At 42.9% G+C, this 24,126-nt stretch overlaps 2 protein-coding genes across 3 annotated transcripts in view; one reads left to right on the forward strand and one right to left on the reverse strand.

Moving 5' to 3' along the window:
- Nucleotides 1-24,126, reverse strand: part of PSMD1 (proteasome 26S subunit, non-ATPase 1) — a 115,542-nt gene that overhangs the window by 52,413 nt on the left and 39,003 nt on the right. The window lies entirely within an intron of this gene.
- HTR2B (5-hydroxytryptamine receptor 2B) lies at nucleotides 5,185-17,977 on the forward strand. 2 transcript variants are annotated; one of them, XM_090054153.1, is made up of 4 exons: nucleotides 5,185-5,897; nucleotides 6,461-7,187; nucleotides 14,377-14,577; nucleotides 16,794-17,977. In XM_090054153.1, the coding sequence occupies exons 2-4, from the start codon at nucleotides 6,830-6,832 to the stop codon at nucleotides 17,681-17,683; spliced, it is 1,449 nt and encodes a 482-aa protein (XP_089910279.1). In that variant the 5' UTR covers nucleotides 5,185-5,897; nucleotides 6,461-6,829; the 3' UTR covers nucleotides 17,684-17,977. The 2 variants fall into 2 exon arrangements, with proteins under 2 accessions (XP_089910279.1, XP_089910280.1); XM_090054154.1 differs by lacking the exon at nucleotides 14,377-14,577.

Below are 24,126 nucleotides of genomic sequence, written 5' to 3' on the forward strand. Positions count from 1 at the left end.
TTTTCTTTGATACTATGAGTCAAGAGTGCTCAAACCCCCACAAAACATGGCCCTTGGATTGCTGCTGTAATTATACTATGTACCATGTACATTGTTAGGGCAGTAAAATAACAACAGCTCCCTTTTTATATATACACATACATACGCACACGCACACTTTGTATTGCTAAGTAAATAGAAATTGTTAAGACAGGTTAGACACAAAAACAGGGCACATGGCCCAAAGAGGAAGGTTGAGCAAAGGTAGCAACTTTTCATAGAATCATAGAAGTCGGGTTGAAGGGACCTTGTAGATCTTCAAGTCCGCCCCCCAGGCTGGGCAGGAGAAAAACTGGGCTCATATGACTACAGCCAGGTAGGCATCAAGCATCCTCTTAAAGACCCCCAAGGTAGGAGCCAGCACCACTTCCCTTGGAAGTTGGTTTCAGATCCTAGCCATCCTGACGGTGAAGTAGTTCTTACGGATGTCTAATCTAAACCTCCTCTCCAACAACTTGTGGCCGTTATTCCTTGTTATGCCGGGGGGCGGTCAGGGAAACAAAGTCTCTCCCAAACCTTTCTGGTCCCCCTAGTGAGTTTATAGACAGTCACTGGGTCCCCTCTCAGCCTTCGCTTGCGAAGGCTGAACAGGTTCAGGTCCTGCAGTCTCTCATTGTAGGGTCTGCCCTGTTGTCCCCAGATCATGCAGGTGGCCTCCTCTGGACCCTCTCCATGTTGTCCACATCCCTCCTGAAGAGTGGCGCCCAGAACTGGACACAGTACTCCAGCTGTGGCCTGACCAGTGCCGCATAGAGGGGGAGGATCACCTCCTTGTCCCTGCCAGAGATGCATCTGTGGATGCACGACAAGGTCTGGTTAGTCCTGCCAACCGTGACCTCGCCATAATAATTGGTCAATAATGACTCCAAGATCCCTTTCTGCCTCCGTGCTCTCAAGAAGGGATCTTGGAGTCATTATTGACCCTTTCTGCCTCCGTGCTCTCAAGAAGGGAGTTTCCCATTCTAGAAGTGTGCTGCTGGTTACTACTGCCCCCAGCACCCTGCACTTGTCAGTATTGAAGCCCATCCTGTTTTTGTTAGCCCGCTCAACACCCTGGGGTGGAGAGCATCTGGACCCGCTGATTTGAACACGTCCAGCCCCTCCAGAAGCTCTCTGACCCGGTCCTCCCCAACCCGAGGTCTGGAGACATTCCCCTCGAGTCCGTCTTGCATCACGGTGGGGGGAGTCCCGGTCCCTGCCCAAGAAAACAGAGGTGAAGAATTGGTTAAAGAGGTTTGCTTTCTCCTCTGGCGCAACAACCAGATTGCCCAGAGGATCTTGCAGGGTCCCCACATTTCCTGGTGTTTTCTTCATCCTCCCTATACATTTGAAAAAGGACTTTTTGTTATCTTTGATCTTGGACGCTAGTCCTAGCTCTATGTCCGCCTTAGCTTTCCTGACAGCAACCCTACAGGCCCGAGCAGAGGAGGTATACTCCTCTTTGGAGATAGCACCCCCTTCCCCCTTGTACGCCACCTTTTCATTATGTGACCCTCTCCCAAAACCCTGCTGATGGGCAGGTGGATGCACTTTATGGAAAGCCTTTCAGGGCAGGTGCAAATCCAGCAAACCCCACAAAAGCTCAGCTTTCTAGCCCACTGGGATCACCAGTGTGCACAGAATCACAGGGAGGGCTGTATGCACGCTCACTGCCCCCTCAATGAACACCACTTTTGTCAGTCACTCTACCAAGAAAAGCTCATTGTCCCCAGTGATGCATGTAAAAGCCTCTTTCACTCTGTACAGGTATCTATTTCAGGATAAATCACAGACAATTAGGTATCACAATTTCCTCCAGTTTTGCTACCAAAGACAGGGCTTTTCTTCTGATTTGCTTTTTTTAAATAAAAAAAAAAAGCCCAAGAATAATATAATACAGGGCAAAAAATCTCACTCTCAAAAGGCTCTGAAGTGAGTCATTCCTAGTGGCTGGAGAGTAACTGTCCCCATTTCTGCAATCCATCATCACACCCCAACCCACAAAAGCACTCCACACTCAATTCTCACTCCAGCAAGAAAGGTGGCCCTTCTTGCACTGCAAGAGAGATGCTTCCCAGATGAGACAGATCCATAACAGAAGTTCCCAGAACAAGCACCCTTGTTTGAAACCACCTGCGGGCTGCAAAAGCCCCTTTGCAAAAAGAACTGGGAAGTCAGGTTCAATGAATTATATTCCTATCAGTCAGACATTTTCCCCTACTGAAATGATTTAAGGTTAGTTCAATAGACTCATATCAATAATGGATGTGCCTAGACTTAAGATGAGGATTAGCTAGATGCTTTTGATTTTCCCCCAAAGGTTTGATTTTGATCTTTGAATTTCAATAGGTGTGGCCAACTCCTGGCCTTATTATGGGAACATGCATAAACCCAGGCAAGTCTAGGGGATTAATCTTACCCCTACCGCATCATTTAACACACTGGTGTGGTTTTCTTCTGGAAAGTATTTTTTCTGTGAATGATTCAGGCAGGCTGACATCAGTTCCATCACTGGAAGATGGTTGTCCTTGAATCCTCCAAGGGGAAGAGAAAAATAGCTCTGTCAAGCATCAACGATGAAAAAAAAATAAGATTTTCCCATGTACTCAAAAAAAAGGGGCGAGTTCTTTCTCCCTGGAGGTCAACGGGAGCGCTGGCTTTGTGTTCAATAGAACCAAGATTATACCCATGATATTCCTCAAGGGCTAAAAAAGAAAGCAAAACCTGAGATGAGGCTGGAAAAGCTGGAAGCAGCATCCCAAGCTGCTGGGGGCCTGGAGCATATTGCAAGCGTCTTGGATTACTAAATAAGGGCCATAAAGGAGCACTTAGAAGCAGTATTACTGGTCTGAACTCAGCCTCCATCAGTAGCAACCAACATTTCCCCACCATCTGCTTTCAGTCCATGTGTGTCCATGAGAAAAGTCAGCAGCTGGGAGACAAGAGACCTGGAGGCTGGATTTATGCAAAGAGGCTGCTTTTGTCTACCTAAAAAGAGAATTATTTTCCATCTTATTTGATGTTCTCCTTGCCTAGTGAACGCACAGTATGGGTTTGTCTACGCAAACTTCACAGCAATGTCACTCCAGAAAAATTCCACCGAGGCAAGTGGTGACAGAATAGATACGGCTCTTTTATTTTTCTCTCTCCTATCTAGAGCTTCCCAGGGCACTGCTTTTGGCTCTGAAGTTTGCTGGTGCCAGCACAATCTACTTTGGCCTTAGGCTGCACATGAATGGGTCTTCTACTTGTCTGCACTGCTTCTTCCATTGCTCTTCACTCACTCCCCACGTGCTCTAGCTACTCTTAACCTTCACATAAGTCACTTAACTGCACAAATTAAAATAAACCAGGATTTTCAGAAGCAGCCTCTGCTTTCTGCTTGCAAATAAGTTCAGGGGTGTTTTATAGCACTTGATCCACCCTTAATGAGGCCTAGAGATCTCCCTGTTAAAAACTGATCTAATTATGCTCACCAAGAAAATCACCTCCCTCTTACCCCAGCCCGAAACAAAAGGACAAAACACACGAAACACAAAAAGCTAAAGGCCAAGTAAAAAGCCTGTGAGAAAATGGGGTATAACTGATCACGCTGGGGTAGATGATCTCTTTGTATTAATTTTAGTTCTGTTTTTCTCTTTGTGGTATTCTTTGTCCTTCAAATACTTTAGGAAGATATACTGTGGTTAGAGGGGAAGGGTTACTGCAGCTGGACTCATTGCGTAAAGAATAATCTTTTTTTTTTCCTTCACCCCCCCCCCCCCGAGAAAAAGTATCAGAGATAGTTATTACGAGAAACCTAAGATCTACAGATAGATGAGACCTTCCACCCCAATTACTTCTAAAAACAAAAAATACAAAGCAACAGGGATCCATTTTACTAGAAATTAAAAAGGACTTTCAACAAATGTAGAAAGGAGGCACATGGGCCATGTAGCAAGGTTATAAAGTGCAAGTAATTCTCCACTGTTTGTTTTACAGAACTTTGGTAACTGCATTAGTGAAATGGAATACTTCAACCAATTACAGCCTGGTAGAAGTGTACTTATGGGAGGTCCCTAAAATGATACGTACGTCTTTATTGAATAAGTTATTGATAAATCAACATGGGGGAGGGATCAATGTTAAATGTAAAACTTATAGACCAGAAGTTTATTTAATCAACTAAAAAGATAAGTAGTCCGAGGATCAGATAATAGGATCTTTTCTTTAGCAGTTCACATATTAACAGCCCAAGCTAAGCTGCTTCCTAGCAGCAAGGACAAGCCATTATATTATCAGTTTAATTTAATTCTGCATTACTCATGGTGTAATCAGTGCAAAACACATCAGCATGCTATTCACAATGTAATCACTGTAATAAACCTCCAGCGTGCTTATGTTTTTAACACTAGGGGGGAAAATGCACTACAAACAGATTACACCCCAAACCCGATTCAAGTAGTCCACCTCCGTTGTGCACCTATCTGAAGATGCTGGGGGACAAAAACCAGGATGTGGCTAGCACACAGCCACTTTAACAAATTTTATTGTGATCAGCTTACCCGGAAAGCATTAAAAGGAAAATATATTTTCACTGACATCCAGCTATCCTGAAACGTACCATTTTTCTCGAGCTGTCACTGTTAGAGTCCAAAGAATTTCGTGTATATATATATTTTTTTGTTGTTAAAATATTTCCATGAGCAGCAGATTTTTCTCTTCAGCCCCAAACTATGTGCATTCCATGAAGCAAATGCAGTTGTTTTTAAAACAAACTGACTCACTGAAAACCTGAATCCTAATAAAGCCTTGTGATTCACAGAATTTAATGGCCTGTGAGATACAGGATGGTCAGACTGGATGGTCTAATGACTTCCTCTGGCCTTTGACTCGATGAACCTATGACCCAAGCGATGTCTGATTACACACTTGCCTGTGTGGCTTTCCTTGCAAGTAAATTCAATTTTTGTTTTACTGGAGGGTGAGGGGAGAGGCAGAAAGCGTGATCAAGTTAGTGACTTTGCACGTGTTTGCTGGAGCCGGGAGACAAGAACAGTAATGAAAAGCAGCTGGCTTCAAATGCTGAATTAGAATATAACAGCATCAAACACTGCAAAGCCTAAAAAGTTACAGCAGGGTTTACCCTACATTTGATTTTCCTAAGGTTAACTGTGCTTCTTTCAGAGCAAGCAAGCTATGATGAGCAGTTACACACTGAAGTGTGAAGAGCGCCTGCTTACTGGGTCTGCCCATCCAGGAGCAGTGACAAGGGGTGTACGCTATAGGTCTGGAGGACTGAATGAAAATCAAAAGGAAATAACGCTCCTTGGCTCTTCTCCAGCTGTAGGGAGGAAAAAAACCCCCACTCATTTATTTCCTTGCTTTCACGCACTGGAGCTGGATGCACTGGAATGAGTCCATCAACAAACAACGACACCAGCAGACTGCAAGTTTTGCTAACGAACGCAGAGGAAACGGCAGGCAGAATGAGATGCAAACGATGAGCTGGGACACATGCATAAAGTGCCCAAGTCAAATTAGAAGAACTGAAGAGGAGGAAAAGCAAAGACAAGAACTTATTTTTTTTAAACAATGCGATGAGAATTAATCCCCCACTGCACTCCAATCAAGAGGAGTTGGAAGAAAACACACGCAAGAAGAACTGGTTTCTTGAAACAGAGATTTTTTTTTCTTGAAGACTTTTAGAGAAAACAAATGAGAAGCTGTGAACAAAAGGATATGCATAAAATAAAAGCCAGAACCGAGAAGCTTATCTTCAACACAGCAATCAAGATACAAATCCAGCATGTGACAGAAAGAAAGATCAAACTGCAAAAGAAATCTCTCTCTCATGAGCACTGAACGGCAGTCTACCAAAATCCAAGAGAAAAACGAAGGTAAGGCATTTAACAACAAAAAGCACAACAAGCCAAGTCTAGCTAATGTTTAAGTGCTGTGCTGAGCAGATGGCTGCTGTAAGCATCTGCCTGTTAGAGGGTAACACAAGCATTAAAATCTTCTGCAGAGTTTAGTGCTAGTGGAAGCTGCGTGTAGTGAAAGTCTGGATTCGATCTTCAAGAAGATAAACTCCATAAAAAAGGGGGTTTTACTTGCCCCTTGCTTATGTTGGTGATGGGTAACTTTGGATGGTTACATTCCATAAATTGTCTATGATTCCCTTTGGATAGCCACCAGCATTTTACTGCCTGCAGCTCCCTTACCTTCACCTGATATATGACGGCCTGTAGATGTTCAAAAGACTTCTCGGCCGTTTTTTGCAGAGATGTTTTGGAGGATGGTAGCTCCTTTGGGTGGGAAGAGCAGGGAAAATACAGGTACTGTGCTCTATGCCCATGCATGCTATGGTAGACTAGATACCTGAGAGGGGAGGAGTTGTACCCACACAGGACAAGCATCTGTCTTTCACTCTTTATCGATAATTTGCATATTCTGTATTTAGGGGGAACCCTTTGACACCCGAATTCCTGCACCTCTTCGTCAGCGACAAGCCGACCCACGGAGCTAATAAACTGCCTGCTTTCCACCACAACCAAATTATCTCCAATGCTTCTGAAGCCAGAGCCTCTCTATAAAAGGATAACCAGACCACTACACCTTAGGAGCCAGGGATGGACACAAGTCAGTACTTCCGGCCTTCAAGACTGACGTGCCTTTCGTAAGGGACTGGATACGAGTTTGGATCCAACGCTTGGGCATGGGCATGACATCTTGCAGCAGCAGATGACCGACTTCCCTTACTGACCATGCTGGCCTTTCTTCGGGATCGTACTGGACCAGAGAGGCACAGCAAGTTGGTATACGGTACAAAATGTCTGAGCAACACCCAATTCCAGAATACATTCTGCTGGGCACAAGGATGTCCTACCCTTTAAACCTCTCCAACGTGTCTGGATATGGCAACAGGTCTTTGACGCAGCTCGCAGTAACGGGAGACTCTAAACACAGCTCCCCGAGTGACGAACAAGGAAACAGAGTGTGCTGGGCAGCTCTCCTGATCCTCCTGGTTATAATCCCCACCATCGGGGGGAACATACTTGTTATACTGGCTGTGGCCCTGGAGAAAAAGTTGCAGTATGCCACCAATTACTTCCTAATGTCCTTGGCAGTGGCAGATTTGCTGGTGGGATTGTTTGTGATGCCAATTGCCCTCCTTGTCATACTGTTTGGTGAGTACTTTGCTTTATTCCTACCAACAGGCTCCCCATCAGCATTACCAACAAGGTGAATACAGTGTAAATAGCACAACTGCTTACTTACTTCCCCATGATGAACACTATATTCCTTTTTTTTTCTTTTTTTTAAGGACCACCTGGCTAAGCAGTCCCCAATCCCCCATCTCTAAGCTTAATTTACACGTTCATACAAGATCCCAGTTTAACCAGATCTGCTATGAACAGCGTTATTCATCCCTTCCACTCAAAAGAGAAAAAATAGTCTCTTCCTCCCACCCCCTCCTGCCACCAAAAAGGTTTATTACTTTGACTAAAGACAAACTACAGATACTGCACTCTGGAGAGAGGGAAAGATAGAGTGAATATATACACTCGAAACAGCACAACGTTTTGGGGCATCTGAACTCATCAGAAATTAGACTCACAATACAAGTTCTCCCTCTAAGACTGTCACAAAACGAAATAGCTTGTTCTGGTTAAATTAAACAGTGAAAAGCTTCTTGACAAGTGGCAGCACCTGCGTTGGACAGCTTGCTGTCTCACTTACTACCCAGGTGCGTTTCAGACGCAATCCCTGTGACCACGGGCAGCAACAATTCGCCTGGTGTCCCTTTTAGCAACACTGATTTTCGGCTGCCCAAGAGAAATGGCGAGAGCCGCAGCACGCCGTCGAGCGGCTCCATCTGCCCGGCTAGCTCAATTTCAGGCCATCTGTGCACCTGATGTAAGAGATTCAGGTTGCCATTTGCTTGGACTTGCATGGAACAAAAAGCGATTTTAATGAGATTATGCTCTGCCTTTGACATTTTCTAGTTTATTTCACGACGGCTAAACCAAAGTCGTCTTCCTATTTCCAAGGATGCAACTGTTTCAGATGCAGTTCGATATCATCCCTACAGGGAATCCAGCCTTTACATTTATTTTTGTTTAAAAGTGCCGCTTTAAAAAGAAGTGGACATGCAATTTTAAATTATACCCCAGAACAGACGCCAGATGCGAGCTGCAGTGCTTCTGGGTTTTTTTTTTTTTTCCAATTAACTTGAAGAGTATATCCAGGATTGCAAGTCAGCCTTTGAGGTACAGTGTGCCGCTGACCCAGAACTAATGATCAGTCAGTGGGAATTCTGTATTTCTATATTAAATCCCTAGGAGTTGCCTGACATGGCAGGAGGGAGAAGGGGACAGACAGGGACCCAGCAAGCACAAACTGACTCTTAAATGCAGTAATAAGTCAGTCAACAAGAGATAGTTTTGATTTGGTAACAATTCCTGATAAGTCATAAAATGTGTAGCATTCAGTTCCTCTAGATACACTGTCACTCATACAAAAGAATCAAATAATTAAGCAAATGGGGAGTAAGGAATAGCATTCTTCTCAAGCAATAGTTTCTATACAATAAAAATGACAACTCCACTGGTCAATGTTCATGAACAACCTGAATCACTTGTACATTTTCATAAGTATTTTTTTTTTTTTTTTAGAAAATCCTTTCCTGTCCTTTTTCATGTCCTTGTGACAAGGTATTTAGCAGAATTTGCAGACTCGCTGGAATCTGACAGGCCGTGCCGTGCCGTGCGCGCTTCTGCTGTGGCTTTTTTGAAGATGACTTAAATAGGAATGATTTCATTGCTTCATATGTAGATTGGCGAGACAAACAATGGATTACACTGATGTACTAAAGAATCAGAATTTTTTAAAACAGATATAGATATTCATCAAACACAATGATAAAATCAATATCTTGACTAGGGATCAAGTACAGTGGGAAGTTAACACACTGCCTTTTTGAACTTCTCTAATTTCCCTAGTAATTAGTTTTGCCTTTCTAACTTTCTTATTTTTTTTTTTATTGCTGCTTAATCTTTCAATTAATCCAAAACTAAAACCGTCATAACCAAGGTTGAAGCATGCTAAGAATCTCAATTCTGAAATCAGCAAAAGCGTCTTTTGGGACCTTTTAAGAAAACCGTAGAACTAGCCACCATGCAGTAGGTGCGGGGAGGCTCCCACAAGCGCTCCGTATAACCTAGCAGAGGTAAACACTGGAATTACTTCCATGAGACATTTCCTTGGCAGTGAATGGGGAAAAATGTTCTGCCTCTTCAACAATTGGTGGAAGATATCAAGGTGTTTACAGAAAGTTCAGACCCAGAGCAAATTGTTAAGGGTTACAGGAACGAAACAAGAACATGGACGCTGAAGCACCTCGCAAGTCTAGAGCTCTGAAGTTCAAGTTAATTGAACAAGGAATAAAATCACTGGCAAAGACAGCAATGAAATCCACCTTCCTGCATTTTCCCCACAAGAATATTTTTCCCCTAATGGTGTGGGGGTGTTTCTCAATATAAAATATAAATATTATCCTTCTGCTTTTTGACTGACATCTAATTATGTGAAGGATATAAAAGAGGAGAAAGGTGTGAATCAAAATCTAGCAGTACTGAAACTACTTTCATGTTTAGTGGAAATATGCAGTAATGTTTAAAATGTAAAACTGACTATCAGCACTGACTCCACTCCCTTAGGAAAGCCTTGCAAAAATGACTCCTTTAAGAAGTGTACTTTTTTTGGAATAAAAGTGGCTCACTTTGGATATTTTTGCTGTAGCGACTTCATAACTCCAATGGCATGCTTAAATGAAATAAGTTTACATTTCAGATTGAGTGAACCATATTTTAACATTAACTGAATGTACGTGGAGACTTTAATTTAAAAGGGCTTAGAAACATCAGAATGTACGAATAGTTAATTGCTTTTATTAGCTGCTAAATTCTTCACTTTTCTTTCATTAAGAGGCCGGCATGTTAGGAAGTCAGAGCATGCTTTTAAATATCACATTGAAAGCTAGCAGAGCTGTCTACAAGTGGAGTTGGCACATTCTTAAAGCAGGTGGTCTCAGATCCCCTTCTTATGAGGTCATGGGTGGAAGTTCAATTGGTAAGATTTTAGTGGGGAGGAAGGGTTGGTTGGAGATTGCATTCCTTAGTTGCCATTTTGTACCTTCAAAATGTGCCCCTTAAATACTAGGCAAGGTAATGTTGATTTTGAGAGCTGAGAACTGTCCACCCCCATGAGAAATCGCAGTATCTCTTCTATTATCTCCTTCGGAGAAAATCCACAGCAAAACATTCACCTGCCATTCATTTGCAGAAATGCAGAGGAGGCAGAGAACAATTCATTTTTAAGGAGACTAGCTATCTGACTAGCAAAAGTGGTCTGACTGTGTTTCCAGGTCTGAAGGAAACTAAAGAAGGTATAGGAAAACGTTAATATAGAGAAGTTTTCTGATTCGCTTTGATACAAAGCTACTTTAGTAAATAATACCTCCCACCTTTGACATGCTGTGATTTCAATGGAGCAGATACAAAAAATAAAGCCAAAGTTCAAGTGCCCAAGTTGAATATGAAAGCAAGAAAAGCAGGGTGGGAAATCGGAGCTGAAGGTGTCCTCGGCATCACTTACTGCCATCAAATACAACCCAGACTTGAAAGTCTACATGTGCAGCTGCTTATAAACTGATGCCTGGGTTTTTACAATATGAAAAAGTCAAACTTCCATCGCAGTAAAAAAACCTTATATCAACAAAGTGACTGATATAATGAAAGCTGTTACAGGCAACAACATTTCTATTGCCCACATGTCACATTACTATACAGATAAAACTAATTATTTTCAAACCTTACTAGAAGGCCACTCTTAGTTTCAAGTCTACACACCCACAAATCAGTGCCTTGCCATCATGAGTGTTCAAAGAACATCTCTTTGGCTTAAATGAGAGGAAGCAGTTCTTTTGTACTGAACCTAGTTTTAAGGATAATCTTGAATCCCATATACTCAATAAAGCTGCCCTTCTCATTTCCTAAATAAAGCAAGACCAGAAAACTGCTGTTAAAACTCACTGTATCCATCTTAGGACAAATCTAAAAGCACAAAGGGGAAGCGCCAGAGCAGAAAGCATTTTAAGAATGATAAAAGTAATCTGAGCACCTAAAAAAACCCCATCCATGTACTTAAAATAAAAAAGAAATCAATATTCCAATTATCAAAAGCCAGGACTCACTACAGAATAAGTTACACCAGCACAACAAGATACAAAACACTGAACAAAACAGATGTACGTGATGGGAGAATAAGAATTTCTTAAAACCAAAATTCAGTGCAGCCCGTCAAGAGCCCTGCAGCTTAGCTCCATTATTTTACATATTTGTCTTACTTTCAAACTAAATGTTAGCATTTGGCTCAAAGGCCTGAACCTACTTTCTGAACACTGGGGAAAGTCAGCCTGTTCCACGTCTTAATAACCAAACTCCAGGAGTTCATAACAATCTCCAAGTACCAGGTGAAATAAGGTGACTGACAACACAAGTGCTAAACCTGTTTCTGGGAGGCAGAATTTAGCTCTTTTTTTTTTTTTTTTTTAAAACAGACGCATTTTTCTTCAAGACCTCCTGCTTGGAAGCATCTCCCAGTATTGGCCATAATTCTATAAAGGACAAGTTTATTCCACTTGTATAACTTTAATTTACACTTATAATATTAGGTATGTACAAAAAGATCCTGTGGGCAACTGGCAGGACCAGACAATGAAAGAGGGCCTGCTGGCAGCACCCAACTGGGTGGCAAACACTCGTTTTCTCGTGTTTTTGTAGTGAGTTTTCTAGATTATGAAAAAGAAAACACAGCCTGAACTGGGCTTCCAGTGCTTGGCTCTGGACATTTACACTTTAAACACACATAGGGACACAGAAATACATTTAAATCCAATAGGCACAGGGGAGAAAGCAAAAGATGCCATATCAACAACTTACCTTGCTAAATTGGCTTTTGGGATTACAATTTTAAGGCAGTTATTTTGTTTAAAACAAAAACGCTGGCCAACTAAGAACCAGCTTTAACTCGGAGGACTGCTGCTCGCCACACCTATTTTGAAGCAAATTAAATGCATTTACACCAGGAAAAGGTTTCTCCATTTAAGCTGCAACCATCCCAAATGTTGCAACTCCACTCAAGTAATACAAGGCTACATTGCATCAAGTGACTACCGCAGAAATCCACCCGTGTCCAGAACATGGAAAGGCAAAACTCCACTGCAAGGCATCTGAGAATTTTCTGTTGTCAGGAGGAGGTTAGCTGCCAAGAAACAGAAGTCATTTTACTGCGCGGCTTCAATTCCCTCTGTAGAAGGCATTAAAGAGTTGCTCATTTGAAATTTAGCTATCCGTATTATCTGTATACACCTTTACTAGGTAAAATACGCACTTCTGCCAACCACACTTCAGCTTTTTAATTGTTAAAAGTTTATTTAGCACAAGCCACAGAAAGCTTCTCGACTTCCTAGAGAGTAGAGAGATCATTCAAATGCATTAAATTAACTGGTTCTGTTAAGTAGTACTTTTTCTGGCATGCTGACTTCCACGTGGCTGGTGGAGCGACTGCATTAAGGGCCCTAGAGATTTATAAAAGGTACCACATCTTAAGGCCTGATGAAATTGTAGAGAGAAAAATTAAAAGAGAATCCTTGTTTATTTAATGCTTTATTAGCAATGTGGCTTTCACATTGCATCCCAGCTAATTTAATGAGCTTTAGATGCTTTTTTTCCTGTATCCAAGTTTCTGATATTTGGGAATCACACACCCAAACATCACAACGTACAGTCAGTTCAGTTATAACAACCAATTCAAGTCTTCCCTTGTCTCCCCTCTTTTACTGCACTGACCTGGAGTCTGCTGCTTTGGGAGAGGGACAGTTTTATTCTCAGCCTCCCCTTAGTGCTGCCCTTGTTCCCATATGTACAGGACAGACCAGTGCAGTCATAGGCACTGCTCGTCCCAATGCAATGTGCCATCCTCCCTTGCTTGAAAATTGGGAGCGAGTTACTGCTTCTCTGTGCAATTCTGACAGTCACAACATGAAGGAATCGCACTCTAATCTTAAATGACTTAAACTTCTGCAACATTGCATTACTGAAAAGATAATGCTCTCCAACTATGCCAGCTTATTCGGCTCTCAGCAGAGTCTGTCATTGGTTACTCACTGTTATATAAATAGGGTTAAATATGAAATTCCACAAAAACCCCATCACTGTACAAAGAGGTGCGTACGCTGGCAGCCCATCAGCTGCACCTGCAGATCTACGGGTTAATACATGCAGAACACCAAAATGCATCATAGACTTGAGCACTATCCCAGCAACATTGGCTCATGACACAAACCACTTGTGAGGAAGATCAATTAGTTTATGATAAAAGCCTCAAAAAGAGTTGCATGAAAGTCCATTCACTCCATTTTGTAAAGTAAATATTTAGGAGATCTTCACTGGGGAAGACACAGCTCTCATATGCAAACCCCTTGGAAAGCCTGAACGTAAAACAAAGTGAATGTCACTGTCCCAAAAACAAAGTAGTTGGCGGACAGTTGTGCTCTATACCCAGACACCATTAAAAACAGATTAGCCCCAGTCAAAAATGTGATTTAAGACTGAAGTGTTAAAAAGCTTAGGCAACTACTTGTGAAAAATGAAGGGGGGGTAGGGACCAATAATCTTTTCTGGGTAGTTAGACACTCAGGGATGGCAGAGCCCTGTGTAGCCAGGGCAGGGGCGAGTCTACATTTTGTGCCATGACACAGCTGATCTTTTTATTATACAAGGGTAGGAACCAGACATCCAAGCTCAGCCCTAGCACTAGGACTTGAGCTACAGCTGTGCTAGAAAGCATTGCTCATTGTCTCCTTCATTTAATACATCTCCAATTTGCTGGGACTTATGGAAATCATACACCTGAAGTGCAATCACGTGGTTTCTCTCCAATCACGTTTACTACCTAGCACTTCTTAGGAACCAAAGTCAAGGCCTGTTTTTGTTTAACCCTGTACAAATAAACCAATAGAAGATGCCCCAAAGAGCTTACAGCCTAAATAAAACACAAAGCGAAAGGGAAAGAAAGAGGTCTGCCAGCAAAGAGGATCAGTATGATGGCAACAACGTTAGTAAGTTCTGCATCTTCTTGGGGTAGGGAGAACAGAAGGAAAAACAGCTGAGCAAAGTTTTGTGGCAGGTGTAGAACAAGGTGCAGTTTCCAAATAATAGAGATCTTTCGATGAAATGAAGTGATAGAGAAAATGCACACTGGACACTCAAAGAATATCAGCAAAAGAAACTAATGTCTTTCCTGCTCTTTCAGATAACAAGTGGCCTCTTCCACCAGAAATGTGCCCCGTTTGGCTGTTCCTTGATGTCCTCTTTTCCACTGCGTCCATCATGCACCTCTGTGCCATCTCACTAGATCGTTATATTGCCATAAAGAAACCAATCCTGGCCAATCAGTATAATTCCTGGGCTACAGCGATCATCAAAATCACTGTGGTATGGCTCATTTCAATAGGTATGTGATTTGGAGACTGGGAATGGGGATTCATTTCCAGATCAGTAGTTCAAAACTAGTGCAGCGTTCAAATGGCGAAGTCCTGCTGGATGGTAACCTGCATCAGCTGTGCTGGGTCTCAGGCCATTTCATACAGCACAGGTCATTACCTCTCAAAATCCATATGAATAGTCATCTGCTAGCAGGCTTTTTGAAGGGGGTCACAGATTGAGTGGGAATGGCTTTCAAAATGTTTTCTTATGCCTAGAAGTACTCCCCAAACCACTGATTTGACACCCTCAGAAGCAGATGGGAATGCTGGCTAAACAGCTGCTCTGGCTGGACCTATTCTGGGGGTGCAAATCTTCAGGTCTGAGTGTAGTCGATCCAGTAGCTCCTAGAAGTACAAATGTGAAGTGCTGAAACGGATGCTGTTGAATTGGTGCCTCCCTTCTAAATACTTCAAGGAGCAAAAAATGGAGCCTGAGGTTGAGAACTTTGTTTCAGGAAAAGGATAATAAAATGCAGTAATCCTGACAGCTCTACTCTTAAATGGTTGGAGTCGTCAACTTTCTGAAGTCATATGCAAGAAGGAGGGGAAAGGAGTCTCTCAAATTCAAATAAAAAAGCAGCAACTAGCCTGAAGCAAACTCCTAAAGTCAAGGTTGAAGCATAAGAAAGATCTGCTTCCAAGTGAGAGGCACATGTATATTGGTTTATATTACACTTAAAACTTTGCATATGGCACAATGCCCACCCTTAAATGTTTATTAGATTTGGGCATAAAATGTAAACTGCAGACAGTATCAGATGAAGGGACCAGAAGAGCTAAAATGTTTAGTCCAAACAACTAGCTCACAATGGCAGTACGGTACGGCAGCAGGAGCACTAGAGACACAAATAACAGTGCCACCCAGAGCAAGAACGGTCTTTTTTGCATCACCCAGGTCACTGATGCAGCACCAGGGACAAGCTGCAACTCTTCTCGCCCTACGTATGAATTCCTAAAAACAGAGACTTCCTATATGAATTTAGAAGAGAATGCTGATGACAAGCGAAAAGATTTATTGCCACTTTGTCATGAAAAAGGAAACTGCTCTATAGAGGCAAGAAGCCTAGATACTGACCTTCTCAGCCCTGATTTACTGCCATTAATCAGCTCCGTACATTTGCATTCCTTGTCTTCCATATAAAGGGCTCCGCAGCTGAACTTGGGCATTTCGACTCTGAGGTTAACTTGATTGAGTCTCTGCTTTCTCCTTCATGAGGTGTGTCGCTTACTAAGGAAAGGGCTGCAAAGCTGACGGCTAGGCCATTTTGCTGCCTGCTACTTTCAGACTCCGCTGAAACAAGGCTGGGGACCTCAAAAACGGTTAAATCCCTAGATCACCCTGAAAGATACTGGGGAGAGTAGCACAAGGAAAGTTTATCAGACAGACAGGAACCTATTTTTGTTGTCGGGCCTTGACGCAGTGGAAGTGCTGTCTGTGATTTAAGTCATAAACAAGTACATTTAGAAAGACAAGCCCGTTGACTAAAACAGCTAAGGCAAAAGAGCTCAACTTAGACACCCTAACTATCCAACGAAGCTTTAACCTGCCAGCGCACAGTGAAGATACATAGCAGAATACTGGCATCTATTTAACTACTTGTATATTCTAAATCATCGAGTGAGGTGAAAAAGTCTGTTAACCCAGTCTGATCGTGTGATGGAAGATCAGAGAAAGAGCAGTGTTATGTATTTATAGGATCAGAGGTGCAGAAATTCCCGTGGTTCCATTCAGGAAAAAAAGTTATTTCCCTATGTAAAAAAGCCACACTAATTGAGGTGGTTGGAGTCCAAATCATTAACATGAGTTATATCCAAGGAGCTCTGTTCCACAGCCAAACTGAATATTAATCTCTTTCTTCCCAAATTATATAGAGTTGGGGTCACCCCTCAATCTTAGGGAAGCCTTTAATGCCAAGTTTGCTGACTTTCTCTACCCAGGTTTTGAAAACCTCCAAGGATATGCAGAGTCCACCACCTCTCTGGGTTACCTGTTCCAGGGTTTTACTACCCTCCTAGTGGAAAAATTCTTCCTAATATCTAAGCTAAACCTCCACTGCTGTAACTTGAGACCGTTGCTCCTTGTTCAGTGAGCTGCCACCACTGAGAATGTCACAGATCACCCTCACCTGCATCTGTTGAAACTGCACTGATATCGAGCTGAACTATTTCCACTTTTCTTCCCTAGGTATTGCCATTCCCATCCCGATCCGAGGTATAAAAGATGGACGTGGCAACTCCACTAACATCACATGTGTTCTGATGCCTGAAGATTTTAGTGACTTCATCCTCTATGGGTCGCTGGCTGCCTTCTTCATCCCACTCGCGATTATGATAGTCACTTACTTTCTGACCATTCAAGTGCTACGTAAAAAAGCCTACTTGATCAACAAGCCGCCCCAGCGCTTCACTTGGTCCACTGTGTCCACAGTATTTCAAAGGGATGTAACGCCTGGCTCATCACCCGAGAAGGTGGCCATGTTGGATAGCTCCAGAAAAGACAAGGCTTTGGCCAACACAAATGATGACATGCTTATACGTAGGATGTCCACCGTTGGAAAGAGGTCGATGCAGTCCATCACCAATGAACAGAGGGCCTCAAAAGTTCTGGGGATTGTATTTTTTCTTTTCCTGTTGATGTGGTGCCCGTTCTTTATAACAAACATAAGTTCAGTGCTGTGCACGTCCTGTAACAAGGAGGTTATTCAAAGGCTCATGGAGATATTTGTTTGGATAGGATATGTGTCTTCAGGGGTGAACCCTCTGGTCTACACGCTCTTCAACAAGACATTCAGGGCAGCATTCAGCAGGTACATCACTTGCAATTATCGGACCACAAAGACAGAGAAGGCCTCTGAGAAAAACTGCAGCAGGATCTCTTTCAGAAATTCAGTGGCAGAGAACTCCAAGCTCTTTATGAAGCACGGGATGAGAAATGGGATTAATCCTCTTATGTACCAGAGTCCAATGAGACTCCGAAACTCGCCGATCCAGTCTTCGTCAGCCATTCTGCTGGACACGTTGCTGCTCCCAGAGCATGAGGTTGATAAAATGGAGGAACAAGTCAGCTACGTATAGAGAAGCAAAAACTATGTCCTCAACATATAATGTTGCTGTATGTACTGTAGGTAAATGTGCTATATACGGATATAAATACTATTGTCTTCTATTATTTATACATGCAATATCTTACTGAACTTGTATTAATTCATCTCCCTTAAGACTAAAAGGTTCCTCTATCCAGAATCTCCCCCACTTTACCGATTTAAACACAAACAGCCCACCGAAGTAACAGCAATTTCATTCCATTATAAAGAGCAAATATCAGAGCATTGTAGATTAAAGGCAGAGGGATCTAAATAAAAGAAGCTAAGGCAACTCCGGTGTTTGACTATAGTTTTCCATCATTCCCTGATCTCTTCAAAGCACGTTTGTTTAAAAAAGAGGTCTTTATATACAAACACTATTGTAAAGTTCTCCTTCGTAAGGAGACAGAAACTCATAATAAGTTGGTCTTCTGCCCAAGCCTGATATTAGCAAGGGCACACAAGCTTGCCAGCTGCCAGAAGTTTAATTTAAAGCAGAGTATATGCAATGCATGATTGTGAAGGCGTGCATGTTCAGCACATCTCCCATTCTGCTGATCCCAGGTAGCAGAACACATGCTAACCGTGTCCTCAGCAGCAATAAACCCCTCTCGGTCTTGTCCTTCCAGGTCCTGGCTGTGGGGGCAGGATGCCACAGGAAGACACGGGTTTTGCAGACAAACTGTGGTCCTCTCAAGTTATGAGAAATTCCACAGGCTAAAACCATCCCATGTGGGGGTTTTACTCCCCCTCTGTGCAAGACAGAATCTCTTACCTGACTGCCTCTTTCCCCTCCACTGCCCAAACACACATGCTCGCTTGTTACTTCCAGGTGACTCGCAAATGCTGAGCGCTGACCGACTTCAGTTGATCTGAAGCATACTGTACTAAAAAGGATGACATGGCACTTTGCTAGCATAAGGAAAACAGGGCGGGCCGGGCCTGAAACCATCCCTGGAAATTTAAGCATAGTATCATAGTGCTTAGGGTCGGAAGGGACATAAAGAGATCATCAGATCCAACCCCCTGCCCCAAGCAGGAATGGGTGCTGGGGTCATAACACCCCAGCCAAATAGTTATCCAATGGAATGAAAGAGTCAAAAATGACTTTTCTGACTCAGAAATCAGAAATTCAATCCCTACTGCCTAATTTAATACTATTTTTATTCACCAAGTAAAACCCATGACAAAAAAATAAGGTACTGCAAATACTAGAAGAGTGACGTAGTAGGAATAGTGCTAAAATGGCAGGGCCTTTCTAGAGCTGTCACTGCTTGTCCAGGGATCTATAGGGATGGGAATCACTTGTTCCCTACTACATGATGGAAATCTTGACTCCCTCTGAGGAAAGGGCAGGATTCCACCTTTGATTTCACAGAAGCCAAGAAATACACAGTATATTTCAAAGGGATGCTCCACAATTTTCAAAAATTTACCCCTCCAGAACATCATTGCCTTTGCTGATGTTAGATGGCTTCAAACACAAACTGGACCCAAAACTGTTGAGTTTCTATGACTTGCCCAGAGTATGCCCACATCCATGGGAAGAGAACGGTGAATTCTAAGGATCAGATGCTGTCTCTCCTAAGCATTTCTACTTCATCAAATGACCTGAAAGATGGGCTGGAGTGCAGCCTCAGCAAATCTGCAGATGACACCAAGCTGGGGAGAGCAGTAGATATGCTGGAGGGTACGGCTGGGATTCAGAGTGACCTAGACAAATTGGAGGATTGGGCCAAAAGGAATCTCATGAGGTTCAACAAGGACAAGTGCAAACTCCTGCACTTAGGAAGGAGCGATCCCCTGCACCAGGACAGGCTGGAGTGACTGGCTGGGCAGCAGCTCTGCAGAAAAGGACCTGGGTGTGACAGTGGACCATAAGATGGATATGACCTAGCAGTATGCCCTTGTTGCCAAGAAGGCAATCAGCGTCCTGGGCTGCATTGGTAGGCGCACTGGGAGCAGATCGAGGGAAGTGATTCTTCCACTCTATTCAGCTCTGGGGAGGCCACATCTGGAGCCCTGTGTCCAGCTGTGGGCCCCCCACTACAGAAAGGATGTGGACAAGTTGGAGACAGTCCAGTGGAGGGCAATGACAATGTTTCCGGGGTTGGGGGACAGGACTGGTGAAAAGAGGCGGAGGGAACTGGGCTTATTTAGTCTGGAGAAGAGAAGACTGAGGGGGACTGATTAGCAGCCTTTAGCTCCCTGCAGGGGGGCTGTAAAGAGGCTGGAGCTGGACTGGTCTCAGTGGGGGCAGATGACAGGACAAGGAGCAATGGGCACAAGCTCCAGCAAGGGAAGTTGAGGTTGGATATTAGGAAGAGTTTTCTCACTAGGAAGGTGGTGAAGCACTGGAAGAGGTTACCCAGACAGGTGGTGGAGTCTCCATCCTTGGAGGTGTACACGACCCAGGTAGACAAAGCCTTGGCTGGGATGATGTAACTGCAGCTGGTCCTGCTTTGAGCAGGGGGTGGACTGGATGCAACCTCCTGAGGTCCCTTCAACCCTCATCGTCTCTGATCTATGATTCTCCACTCTCCCGGCGTGCCCCAGTTACTTGCAGAGTGCTGCGAATGAGCCCATGTAACTCAGCAAGCTCCCACATTCGTGGTTTATATAAATGTTTATTTTACAAGGTTGCCACAAAACAAACGAGATGAAATTCAGTCGGTGTGTAACCACGACTGGCGTTTCCTGAAAAACCAGTGTCGTTGATAGCGTTAGACCTTCAGCTCCAGTCAGACAGACTCTGCTGGGCAAGGATGGCTTAAAATGGTTTGTACTGAGAAACAGTTTGGTTACCGTGAGTCAGTAATGAGATGCATCTGTGAGAAAAAGCAAAGCCTGTTTCGGGGGAGGCACTCCCAAGCAGAGAGGAAAATGTTAATACCCTCATATATAAAGGTTCAGATAATACCTCATCTGGAAAACTGTGTACAATTCACACTCATGCAGAACTGAATTCAAACTGGAAGGGGCACAGAAAAGGGCTCCAGAGATGAGGAGGGAAATCAGAGCCTGTCTTACAAGAAGAGAATAAAGGAGTTTTGCAAAGAGAGGGTTGGGAGGGGATACAGTCCCTCTGTAAATACAGACCGGAGGGTATGCACTGAAGATGGGGAAGAGTCATTTAAGCCAAGGGAAAATATAGCTCAAAGATAAATGGGTTAAAAGTAACTGAACAAACTGAGGCTAGAAAGCGAGGATATTTTTAACCATCAGAGGACAGATGGATTGTTTTAGAACAACCATTCACTAGGACCAATTCTTAACCAGGGGGCCATGGCACCCCCGGGCCCCTTGAGATCTTTTCAAGGGTGATGCGCAGTGCCACGCAATTTTAGCACTGCTAGGTGTGCAAATATAATTCCCATGATAAACCCAGAGATTTCAAACAGGAATCCAGGGTGTTAAAATCATTCTGACCCGCTGTGGCCTTTCTGAATCCACTGCAACACAAGAACTACTCTAGTATTTTTCATCGCCAACAGCTAAGTGAAAACTAAGAGCTGGCATTTTCCTAGGGGTGCTTTGAGTCTATCACAAGGTGTCTTGCATCTGAAAAGGGCAAGAACCACTGCTCGGGGAGAAAAGGGGACAAGAAACTTAACTGATTAAGTAGTGATTGAACTGATTAAATAGTGCTTTCAAAGTTTACGAGAAGGATTTTACCATGTGCTTGCCTTCAATAGCAAGGCACCAGACTCCACAACCCAGAAGGTCCTTTCCAGAAAGTTTGTATTAAGAGAGTAATTTAGTAATAATAAATTGTTAGGGTCCCAACTAGCCCAATCACAGATATCTTCTTACACACTTTATTTAAAGAGCTGGAAAAGAGGAGCTCTTGTTATTCAGATTAAACACATATAGGGGATGATGTTTGCTAAAGCTGGCAAAGTGGCTTATATTTTTTGCTCTCGGCAGAACTTGGTCAAATTACAGCATCTCCCTGAAGCTTCACAGCAGGTGCATATATAGTTTCCAGAGAAGTAAGTGGGACAGGAGTTTAATACCCAAACCTTCACTCTTTCGAGCTAAATAGCAGCATTAATATTAACTCCCCTGGACGCACAATCACGATCCTTGGCATCTGCTCCATCATCTAACCCTGCTCATGGCATAGATAAAACTCTGGTGGCAGCCAATACTCCACCTGGACAAAGGACCCTGAAACAGCCACAAACAACAAAGCTATAGTAACAGCACCTTATCATCCTCACCCATACATTAACATACCTCAACACATTTAGAAAGACTTAGGAAGTCAAAAGTAAAAGAAAGCAGCAGAAGAAAAATTGCATCCAACTGTATTCTGGTTTTCGGAACAAGGTCACCTGTGGTTGATGTCTATCTACAAACATGTTTGCAAAACAGGAGACTATTTCATGTACACCTCCCCCCCCACAACAAGCTGTAAAACCTAAAGACGATGCCTATTGCCTACATGGATAATCAAGATCTTCTGACCCTCCTGGATGATTTCACCATGAGCTCTTAGGAAGGAAATCCTATTTCCCGAAGGTAGTGCAATTCTTACAGGAAGCAGCCAGTCCCTCCTCTTGCCAGTTTACCTATTACAATCAGTACCAGCTTAAATTCAAAAGTTTCTGTTCATTTTTAATGTTTTCAAAGCATTTTAGCAAATCACTGAAAACCCATTTGGCAAAGGATAACTTTGTAAAAATGCAGAAGGGAATGTACTAAAGGTAACACGTTTATATATTTAATTTACAACATAGCCATTTCAAGAGGACATGAAGCAGCCACTGCTAGCAAATTCCAGAGCAAGGTATTTAAAATAAATCTCACAGGTAGTTCAGACAAATGTCAGAATCCCCCCCACCAGCAAAACTTGTCTACTAGTGGCCCTTGTCATCAATGCGCAGAAGTAACAGGTTGTTAGTGCTGTGAACGGCTCTTGAATTTTACAGACAAACAATTGAGAACGGTTTCAACTAAGTTTTCTTTTAAAAATATCGACAAGGTCGAAAAAAAAACCACAAAGAGAAAAGCAGATTACTTCACATGTCTTGCTAAAAGTTTCTACTCCATCACCCAAAGTAGCCTAAGAAAGAGCTCAGAAGCTAAGCAAACGTGCAAGTGTGAGCAGATTTATACATCATCCGAGCACAAACACAGTGTATTTACACACATCTGCTATCAACAAGCCAAATAATAGCTGTTTTTATGATGGGGTCCCTTTAAGATGACTGAATTAAATATTTCACTTTGTACTAGAGCTAAGGCCTGGTCTTGGAAAATCCTACCCGTGATTCAAAAAGCTTACGCAAATTAGCAAGCAAAGGAGTCCTGTGGCCATTAATTTCATCCATCGTCCTGCTGAAATAAAAGTGCAACACACTCTAGGCTTTTTACCCATCTTTAAACTCTGAGTCCTACATTTAAAATAAAATATTTGCCCTTTAATGTGCTCCCGATAAAAGCTAAGGAATGGGCAAGTAATGAAAGACGTTTTATTTCTTCATGTGTATTCCTAACCCTGGCAGGAAATATATTAACAAAGAAACAATACAGGGAAAAGCACAGACAGCTATAATGTAGTTCATTGGCTTTCTACTCTGGTAGGGTTGTCAGACTAACAAAAGGCCCAGCTTAGGTCCAGTTTAATACTGGTGTGTCACAAAAAAGGAATTACATTGCTACTACAGTAGGAGAGAAACAATCCAAACCCTGAAAGACTTTCATAAGCTACTGCCTTGGCCAAGCAAACATGCATTGCACAAAACCCAGAGCATTCTTTCCTAAATTTTATCGCCAGGATCTCTACACATAAATCGCCACTCAGCATACTCCAATTATCCAATTTAGTCATTCCATGACGATGCTGCAATCATGTCACAATCCACAACGAAGGAAGACATTGTGAAAGACTAGACTTGCGGTTCCCAACCTTTTTTGGGCTCAAGGCATTTTTAAGTGGACTCGAAACATCCCTCCATAACTTTTGTAAGCTGACGGGCACCCCATTTCAAGCCCTGATTTGTGTATTATAGGGCTTATCTCCTTACACAGAGGCTGGGGAGTGTGGGTGGGGGATCATCCAAGCAGGGACAAGCCTGAGCCTGGCTTATCTGCTACCTCATCACACCTCCCTTCAAAGGATCTGGCAGTATCTCAGGATGCCTAGTTGAGAATCACTGGACTAGACCTTAACTACAATATCCAGGAAGCAAAGGCAGGCGAGTTATGGAAGGGCAAGCTTTTATATAGAAAGAAGAATTGCAGGAAGGGAGAACGTCGCTTAATTTTATGGGGTCTATGTAAAAATACTCAGTGACGTGGAGAGTGTAACAATGGGGGATAGTTGAGATAAAGTAAGAGCCTGGCATGTATGGCAGAATGAGACAGGGAGAGGACATATGGCCTGGGAATAAGGAGCATACCATGGACAGAAAAGATCCTATTTTAGTA

This window comes from Crocodylus siamensis, chromosome 6 (genome assembly GCF_052110815.1).
Source record: "Crocodylus siamensis isolate JL-2025a chromosome 6, ASM5211081v1, whole genome shotgun sequence".
In the NCBI taxonomy this organism is placed as follows: domain Eukaryota; kingdom Metazoa; phylum Chordata; order Crocodylia; family Crocodylidae; genus Crocodylus; species Crocodylus siamensis.

Excerpts from the sequence above, each read along its gene's own strand:
- HTR2B (XM_090054153.1), top strand. The coding sequence starts at position 6,830 with ATGTCTGAGCAACACCCAATTCCAGAATACATTCTGCTGGGCACAAGG. Across the intron at positions 7,188-14,376 it reads CCTCCTTGTCATACTGTTTG|ATAACAAGTGGCCTCTTCCA; the intron begins GTGAGTACTTTG and ends CTGCTCTTTCAG. Across the intron at positions 14,578-16,793 it reads GGTATGGCTCATTTCAATAG|GTATTGCCATTCCCATCCCG; the intron begins GTATGTGATTTG and ends TTTCTTCCCTAG.